Source organism: Salvelinus sp. IW2-2015, unplaced genomic scaffold (assembly GCF_002910315.2).
Source record: "Salvelinus sp. IW2-2015 unplaced genomic scaffold, ASM291031v2 Un_scaffold6450, whole genome shotgun sequence".
Lineage (NCBI taxonomy): Eukaryota > Metazoa > Chordata > Actinopteri > Salmoniformes > Salmonidae > Salvelinus > Salvelinus sp. IW2-2015.
This window is the reverse complement of record NW_019947712.1, coordinates 20,433-30,115: the sequence shown is the minus strand read 5'-3', so window position 1 is coordinate 30,115 and position 9,683 is coordinate 20,433. Positions and strand designations below refer to the sequence as shown.

Below are 9,683 nucleotides of genomic sequence, written 5' to 3'. Positions count from 1 at the left end.
GGGGTAGAATTAACTGTAGTGGGAGGTCAGAAAACAGAGAGAGTAGGAGAGATAAAGAGAAATTCCAATTTGGAACATAGTATTCTTCTATTCCATTCCATTTTATAATTCTGAATTCCATTCTGAAATGGAATGGTATGATGCTTGCACAATCTAATCCCACTATTCTTGACCTTCATCTGACCTCTGATGACCAGATGACCTGCCGCGGCTGGGCCGGGGGGAGGATGGTGTCTCAGGCACCACGGTGATGGAGCAGGCAGAGATGGGCTCCATGGAGCTAGACCAGGTGGACAACAGGGGGCGCCGCTGGAGAAGGTTCTGCGTCACAGGACAGGAGTACCACGTCAACATGAGTGTCCTGGAGCCATACCTCCAGGTGCTCTCCCACGGAGGTGAGACACAGCTGAAGCTGACTGTCAAGTAACTACTTGAACAGCCTGTAAAATCAAAGCTTCCATAACTGAGTCCAGCTGAGTGCATGTGACACAGCATCTGTTGTGTAGKTCCCACTATATGCATTTGCTGAAAATGACAGGCCCCAGTGAAAGGGGATGATTTTCAGTTGCACTATGTCATTCTATCTGATATACAAAACATTAAGAACGGCTCTTTCCATGACATAGACTGACCAGGTGAATCCTGGTGAAAGCTATGATCCCTTATTGATTTCACTTGTTAAATCCACTTKAATCAGTGTAGATGAAGGGGAGGAGACAGGTTAAAGAAGGATTTTTCAGCCTTGAGACATGGATTGTGTATGTGTGCCATTCAGAAGGTGAATGGGAAAGACACAAGATTTTAGTGCCTTTGAACGGGGTATGGTTGCCCCCGAGTGGCGCAGCGATCTAAGGCACTGCATCTCAGTGCAAGAGGTGTCACTGCAGTCCCTGGTTCGAATCCAGGCTGCATCACATCTGMCCGTGATTGGGATTCCCATAGGGCGGCGCACAATTGTCCCAGCGTCGTCTGGGTTTGGCCGGGGTAGGCTGTCATTGTAAATAAGAATTTGTTCTTAACTGACTTGCCTAGTTAAATAAAGGTTACATGTAAAAAATATATATTTTCTTATAGTAGGTGCCCGGTGGGCGCACCGGTTTGTGAATTCACACAATGCTGCTGGGGTTTTCACACTCAACAGTTTCCCATGTCTATCCCATGTCCACCACCCAAAGGACATCCAACCAACTTGATACAACTGTGGGAAGCATTGGAGTTAACATGGGCCAGTGTCCCTCTGGAATACATTCGTCACCTTGTAGAGTCTATCCCTGACAAATTGAGGATGTTCTGAGGGCGGGGGGGGTTGCAATGTTTGGTATACTCAGTGTGAATCCATCTATATATTACCGTATATACCCCTAAAATAATAGTATGTTAGGTTGAGGAGGATGGCTTCCTTTGACTATACGATTGTATCTATTTTATGAARAGCTTTACTGGGCCCAATCAAGTTACCTCATCATGATGTCAAACAACAACAGAGTTCAAACAGAAATACATRTGTCTTAAGTATTTCAGTATTTTATTAGGACCCCCATTAGCAGTACTTAACACTATAGCAGTTCAACATGTACTCCGTCTATACTCCCACAGTTGGAACTTGTCATTCTTCACTATGTAATTCTATGTGATATACATGTGCTGTATCTCATGAGGTATGCCTCTGTGTTTCCTAGGTTATTACGGGGAGGCTATGAACGCCATCATCACGTTCTCCTCCTGTTACCTACCAGAGAACACGGTGGAGAACTATGAGTACGTCATGGACAATCTCTTCAGGTCAGTGTAGACGGACAAACACCCTCTGTGTTGAGGTCTCAATGAAAGTTTTGTTTCTTATTTGGGTGTGTGTGTACGGTYCAGGTACATAGTGGGGACGCTGGACCTGATGGTGTCAGAAGGCTATGTCATGGTGTACCTGTGCAGCATGGCTCCCAGGAATAAGATGCCCGCCATCAAATGGCTGCGACAGTGTTACACCTCCATTGACAGAAGGTACAGTACYTTCCTCTTGCTCTTTCTCTCACAAGGTTCCCTCTGCTGTTGTACTGAAAGAGTCCAGAGGAGGGGGCAAGTGGCCCTATGGTTCTCTGTATAGCACTGCTGTGGTCCAGGAATTGGATGTAATGGGAGGGCTCTTATTCCTGTCCTATCTCTGCTTCTCCTCCCCTAGTGTGGAATATCACAGGAATGCTATAATGATTCAGGGCTGTGAGGATCTCTAACACAGGGTAGTATAATGATTCAGGGCTGTGAGGATCTCTACCACAGGGTAGTATAATGATTCAGGGCTGTGAGGATCTCTACCACAGGGGGGTCGTATAAGATTCAGGGCTGTGAGGATACTCTACCACAGGGTAGTATATACACGTGAGTTCAAGGTCGTAGACGGGTGGAGTCTCTACCACAGTAATTCAGGGCTGTAGAGCTCTACCGACGGTTGTATATGATCAGGGATGTGAGGAGCCTCACGCAAGATATTGATCAGTTAGACACAGGGTAGTGCCCAATCCAGGACATTCCTCAGATAACCCTCTGATCCCTGACTGTGTTGTGTGTGCCAAATCAAAATAATTATTGTATTTGTCACGTACACAGTTTTCCAGCAGGTATAAAAGGTGCAGTGAAATGCTTGTGTGCTGGCTCTCGCAACATCACAGTAAATAATCAATATCAATAAATACAAAGTCCAATCAAAATAAGTGTACTAAGTATATCCACGTGTCGGTATATTTTGCCATTTGTCTCATACTGTATCTGTGGCTGTTGTGGTTCTACTGTAAGTGTCCCTCCTTATCACTGAGATGTTCTCCATAGCCATATAAAGGCAGCTCAGTGCTCAGTCTCTGCATGCCTGGCCACTGGCCACACTCCACAGATAACGTTCCCATAACATAACCCACACTTCACTGTGCATACCACAGTGGCCTCCCAATGGAAGACACTATTATGAAAAACGTCAGGTTGACCATCATCTTGCTCTAATATACTTCGGCGGGTTTCCCCCAAACTCGGGAGCACGTTTTTGGTTTTTGCCAGGCACTACACAGCTGATTCAAATACCAATCAATCATCAAGCTTGGATTTATTTGCATCAGCTGTGTAGTGTTAGGGCAAAAACCAAAACGTGCTCCCAGGGGGCCCAGGATCAAGTTTGGGAAACCCTGCTTAGGGAATTATAGTGCCAAAGGTACAGATGTAGGATCTTCATTTGAGCCAGTTTGCTACAACAGGAAAAGCTCTTGAAGCAACCGGAAAAGTGAATTATTATGTGGATTATAAATTGATGGACATTTGTTGTAAGGGTTGATATAATTTTTCGTAGGGAAATCAAGTCAAAACGTCAACCTTTTTAAACTCAAATGCACTACGTAAAAATATATCTGCATTGCAGGACGTTATCACTGCAAAAGGGTGATCAATTTAGATCCTACATCTGTAGCATGTCTTCTGGTGAACTTGGACGAGACAGACTATTTCCAGACACTGGTGTCTTTGAGAAAACCAGCCCTCAGACGTTACGCTCACGCGCTCAATTTGGAGGGAGGCAAATGCGGTTGCTATGCGACCGTGAGCTTTTTGAGTCATATCATCAGTCAGGTCTCAAAGCCGTAATATCACGGCACTCTTCCCAGGGCGTTAAGAGGAGAACTACACATAGGATGAACATTCTATTGTATTCAAATAGGTTGGTGTTTACTGAGGCGTCTAAGTGAATGATTTTCTTCATGTGACTCAGAGAAACAGACATTGACGTCAGGTTTTGCCCATGCCTAGGGGATTGTTTACGAATTCAGACATTCGCCCGTGTTCCATCCGAGAATCTGCCTCAGCACTATGTTACTCATATCATGTGGTTGTTTCGCCTACGTATTTGACACGTATTGTAACTCGCCTGGATAATGTGGATTCAGTGAGTCATGGTGATGGTTTCTCTCCTGGCAGGTTGAGGAGGATTGAAGGGGCTTTTTGTGGTCCACCCTGCCTGGTACATCAAAGCACTCATCACTGTCGTCAAGCCTTTCATCAGGTGAGCAGAACCATTAAAGTCATATTTCATTTGAACCACATCAGTCCTYAGAAGATGATTCAACAAGTCACACTGATTCAGTGAGTCCCACTCCATCTGTTGTGAAGATCCAGCTGCAGCATATGCCTTGACCATGCTGATGTTCACTCAAACCTCTGACCTCTCTGTGACCTCCACAGTGAGAAGTTCAGCCGGAAGATCCGCTTCATTCACAGCCTGCAGGAGCTGTCCGAGTACATCCCCATGGAACGCCTGCAGATTCCCGACAGCATCCGAGAGTGAGTGACTGGCTTCTCTTGAGAGCTATATTAGCYTAGAAGTTATTACAATTTTACTTTTACTTTGTAGGATTATTATTCCTGTATTAAAAGTGCTTTGTTTTCTCTAGGTATGATGCGAGGATGAACAGGTGAGGTGAGGGACATATCGTGGGAAGCCAAAGAGCGGACATTGAGTGGATAGGTGAAGGAGGGGAAGACAGCAGACGACCAGGAACTATGGGCTGAATTACCATGGAAGTTCACAAGTCAACTAGTCCAGATGTCACCCTGCAGGTTTACTTGGACGTGCAGCACTTTAGTTGTACAGAAAATGAAAGACTTTGTGTGTACAGACACACCTTTTATTTATTCATCGTTGAATGTAATGTCACTAAAGAAGTTCACTTCCCCAAGCCACTGGCTTTGCAACAGTTTCATAACTGCCCCTATTTTGTGGTACTTGAATGCAACCCTATCATATGTATTGATGCCAGAGGGATTTGTGAGACCTGTCGTCAAGGAGCAACCTACAGTCAGTTTGAACACAACATTTAACACTAGAGTTAAATGAAAGGTCCAGATGGTTTTCTGTTACAGTTACCTTCACTGGAACTCACATTGACATTTACTGCTGCTTTATCTGTAGGGGCTTACTGCACTCTAGTGCCAAGTACAACACTTTTGACTGTGTCGGGAGATGGGATGTCACCTTTTAATATTTACTAAAATGTGATTGTGCGCAACAAATACTTTAGGTTAAGAGGGAGACACAAAGTGTATTTAAAAAAATAAATCAGATTTTACATCATGACATTCTGACGTATTTTACTGTATTATTCTGACCTTGTAAACCTAAGCCTTTTAATAGCCTACCCTCAGAGCAAATATTTATGTAAGAGAACTCTTGAACAACCTGTAATTTTCTAACCATACTTTCTATAGCTGAATGATCTTCTCACTTTTTAAGATATTTGTTTTAGAGCACTGCTTACCACGTGTGTAAGGGCTTTTACACTATTTAAGGAAGGGTGTTCACCATGGAAATGCTGCAGGCATTCAGGAAATGGGCTTTGACAGCACAGGAAGTGAGGTAGCTATGGAAGAAGAATACTGCTGCCTGCATTTACTGTAACTCAGGAACAGTGACTTGTCCATTAATTAGGAATGAGATATTTAATCTGAAAATGAAAAACATTTTTCTGAAAAAGGGAGCTATTGAATGTATTGTTTTATGTTAGTCCTTTATGCTGATTAAAAAACATGATCTGGCAACCACACAGAAAAAATGTTTTTGTGTGGAGGTGCTGACTAACAACAAATAACTTTATAGCTATCAAAAAGTCGCACACACTCCATATATAAATCTCAGTAATTTATTGGGAATTTACCAACGTTTCGGCACCACTGCCTTCAGGGTAATGTCATGAGTACTTGAAACAGGTTATGTAGAGAAACAGTGCAATTAGTGCAACCAATGACAATGCTACACTGGAAAAAAAAATGTTTTTCAATGTTACTGCTACTGAATTATAACACCACATTGGGGATGTTTTTTAAATCTACAGAAGTCCTCAAAAGACTTCTTTAAAAGACTGGTGGTAGGTAACATTTATGGACACAATAACAGATCTTAAATACATGAGACGATGATGCATTCAGTATTAAATCAGATTAGTATTCAGTAAGATTATATGGTGGTTGGTATGTCAGCTGGGTGTTCTGAAATACTCTGAATTGTGGAGGAGGAAACGGAATGGCCTCTGAGATAGATATGGTGTCCTTCGTTAACACCGACTGGAGTTGTCCTTCGTTAACACGACTGGAGTTTGGCTGCTTGTTTCTCAGGGATTATTTTGTACCCCTCTGCATTCACATCTTTGTCCTGGTGGTCTGTCTGCTCGTCAATTGTTCATGAAAATAAAGTTGCTATCACGGGACTCGTCTTTGGTTTTTTTGTGGTGTTTTTTTGTGTGTTGAAGAGGCTTATGTAAATAAGTGAAGATGGAATAATATAATCTTCAGGTGTCAAATAAAGACTGCTGGTTATTCTGAGCAGAGCTAGGACTGGGGAATTAAAGGTGGTAATACAAAGTACATTCAGTGAATATTACTGTTCAAAAACACTAGACACCCCGTAGCCTTCACCGTCCTCTACTAGACACCCTACACCCCGTAGCCTTCACACGCCTCTACTAGACACCCCGTAGCCTTCACACGTCCTCTACTAGACACCGTACCTTCACATCGTCCTCATACTAGACACCCCGTCAGCCTTCCACACCTCCTCTACTAGACCACCCGCCGTAGCCTTCACACGTCCTCTACTAGACACCCCGTAGCCTTCACACGTCCTCTACTAGACACCCCCCGTAGCCTTCACACGTCCTCTACTAGACACCCTCGTAGCCTTCACACCTCCTCTACTAGACACCCCCGTATCTTCACACGTCCTCTACTAGACACCCCGTAGTCTTCACACTCTCTACTAGACACCCGTAGTCTTCCACACGTCCTCTACTAGACACCGCCGTAGTCCTTTCACACGTCCTCTACTAGACACCCGTAGTCTCCACACCGTCCTCTACTAGACACCCGTAGCCTTCAACGTCCTCTACTAGACACCCCGTAGCCTTCACGAGCTGCACTCCTCTACTAGACACCCCGTGCCTTCACCGTCCTCTACAGAACACCCCGTAGCCTTCACCGTCCTTTACTAGACACCCGTAGCCTTCACACGTCCTCTACTAGACAACCCCGTAGCCTTCACACGTCCTCTACTAGAGCACCCCTGTAAGCCGTAGCATTCACACGTCCTGTACTAGCCCCCCCGTAGCCTTCACACTCCTCTACTAGACACCCGTAGCCTATCACACGTCCTCTATAGCTAGACAACGACAGGTCCGTGCCTTCACACGTCCTCTATCTAGACACCCCCGTAGCCGTAGCCTTCACCGTCCTCTACTAGACCACCCGTAGGTACCTTCACACGTCTCTAACTCGACACCTCCGTAGCCTTTCACACGTCCTCTACTAGACACCTTGCTTCACATGCTCACTTTCACATGTCTCTACTTAGGACTGTATTTCACATGGTTATTAGCACTGTTCATGGAGTCCACTCCCCACTCCCACTGTTCAGTGGGTTTTGCTGCTGGAACATGATCCTTGCACTCATCTATTCACTCACCTCGGGCTGCTCTTAGAACAAGATTTCCATACCAACTATTTGCATTGTTAGTTGCATCATTTAACATCTTTGTTATGCATGTTTTTTTAAAGAGCGACGTACACACAGACTATAGCGTACATTCATTTATTTTAGGGCATTTGTTTAGATTGCAATATTTGTGCTATACCAGATGGATTTTCAGTGAGATGTGTTTGTTTGAAGTAGTTTGAGATTAAAGCTAGAATCCTTAATTGAAACAATGACAAAGCAGTCACCCCGACTGTGTTTTGGTAAAAAGCTGAAGGGCCTGGAGAAATGTAACCGCTCTCAAATTCATAGACAGAGCTGTGGATGCAAGGACTTAACATCCATGATATCAAAAATATAGTTGAACTAAGCTCGTGAAGCATTTATAAGATAATTCAAGAATCAATGGGTATATATATATATAGTGTATAAATCCCAAAATGGATGTAGCAACTATCGAGTCCCACTTTCACTTCAATGGAAATGATACAATCTCCCAGAAATGTTCACAGCAGAGCCCACAGGGCCACTGGAACCAGSTGGGTGGAATGATAGTATTTCTGTACCAGGCAGTGAAAACYGAGTAACACATTTGGTGATAACATTCACMATCAGCAACAGAAGAGATTACGCACACAGAATTCTATTCAGAATGTGAACTGTATTTCCAGGAAAAATCAAGAGGTTGTACAAATCATTTCTAATGAACTCAAGCTTTGGTCTAACAACAATCATGATAAAGATGGGAAAGAAACTTAAATGCCAACAGACTCAAATTACTGACGTTACCAATGTACATCATTCAAGAAACGTCAAGGCAGCAGTCATTCTGTTGGGCTGAGAATGTACTCAGTATTACATGCTCTAACAAAGATAGGAAAGCCACCAAGCAATATGCAAAGTCACCCCTTCAGCTGTCTTCAGCATTAAGTAAACATTAGGCCCAGTGTATAAAACAGATAAGGTATTAGTGAAAGGGACAACATACTGTTCATGAAYGACACCATCCATACACCATATGTTCTGGTATAGGATACTGGCCTAGCTAAATCACATAGGATACTGGTCTAGCTAAATCRCATAGGATACTGGTCTAGCTAAATCACATAGGATACAATATTAAAAAAACATTCCAATTCAAACTGAGTTTTTCCCCCTATGGACRCACTTAGCAAAAAAACTACAGAGAGTGAATAGTTATTCACAACAGATTGTGTATACTAAGCACGTCAGAAATACAGTTGTGTACAGGAAACAAACTTTCATTTCTACTGTATGATTTAAATCAGATTTTTAAAAACTCCCTCCTGGTTTCAGAATGTATGTCACCATGGTGTGGATGTCATGTGGGACACAAGCCAGCTTGGAGTGCACGTCGCCTACAACAAGCTCAAGTGGGAGGCCATATAGAAATTACAAGGGGAATGCACAGTGAAATGGTTGGAATTTTCCATTCTGATCAAGGGGGTGGACATCCCCCCCGACAAGAGAAAAAACGACCTTATGGAATGTTCCTTGATGCAGATTTAATGAGTGGCATTCCCGAGTAATTCCAGGATAGATCACTGGAAAGCCCCGTAACGGTCATGGTGTTTTGAATTTCAACAACAACCCCTGTTACTAACAGACTCTTCCCGCTGACTAATAGTTAGGGTTTTCAGAGTAGGTGCTAGTAAATTGTGTGTCACACTGACCAGCTACAGGTAACTGCTCAAATAAAGGAAACACTTGAGTAAATGAGGGTACTTATTGGCAGCTCTGTTATGGTGTGGAGGTGCATTTTCCTGCCATGGTTTAGGTCCACTCCACCCCATAGAGGACAAGGTCACCTCCAATAAATACACAGCCATTCTGAGTGATCACCTTCTACCTACTGTAGGGTGAAACAGATCTACCTTGATGGGAGTGGTCTCTTCCAGGATGACAATGACCCATCCACAGGGCACGAGTGGTCACAATAGTTTGATGAGCATGAAAACTATGTAAGCCATATGYCATGTCYGTCTCAGTCACCAGATCTCAACCCAGTTGATTCTGGAGCGGAGCCKGAGACAGCGTTTTCCACCACCATCAACAAAACACCAAATGATGGAATTTCTCATGGAGGAATGGTGTCGCATCCCTCCAAGAGTTCCAGACACTTGTAGAATCTATGCCAAGATGCATTGAAGCGGTTCTGGCTCGTGGTGCCCAA

At 43.7% G+C, this 9,683-nt stretch overlaps 1 protein-coding gene and 1 long non-coding RNA gene across 6 annotated transcripts in view; one reads left to right on the top strand and one right to left on the bottom strand.

The window, feature by feature from the left end:
- The window catches only part of bnipl (BCL2 interacting protein like), a 12,262-nt gene extending 6,032 nt beyond the window's left edge, over positions 1 to 6,230 (top strand). For 3 of the 5 annotated variants that reach the window (XM_024145000.2, XM_024145001.2, XM_024144999.2), the window contains 3 exons: positions 198 to 395; positions 1,680 to 1,782; positions 1,867 to 2,322. In XM_024145000.2, coding sequence (XP_024000768.1) covers positions 198 to 395; positions 1,680 to 1,782; positions 1,867 to 2,101 — 536 coding nt within the window. In that variant the 3' untranslated portion in view covers positions 2,102 to 2,322. Of the gene's footprint in view, positions 1 to 197; positions 396 to 1,679; positions 1,783 to 1,866; positions 2,323 to 2,506; positions 2,680 to 3,954; positions 4,034 to 4,212; positions 4,312 to 4,421 lie in introns of those variants that run through there. The other 2 variants (XM_024145002.2, XR_011478954.1) reach the window with 2 other exon arrangements.
- A 249-nt stretch (positions 6,231 to 6,479) lies between these two features.
- On the bottom strand, positions 6,480 to 7,012 carry LOC139026948 (uncharacterized). Its single transcript, XR_011478955.1, has 3 exons — positions 6,939 to 7,012; positions 6,575 to 6,773; positions 6,480 to 6,512 (listed from the first exon to the last, which is right to left on the bottom strand). It is a non-coding gene; the product is annotated as an uncharacterized lncRNA (long non-coding RNA).
- Positions 7,013 to 9,683: the final 2,671 nt, after the last annotated feature.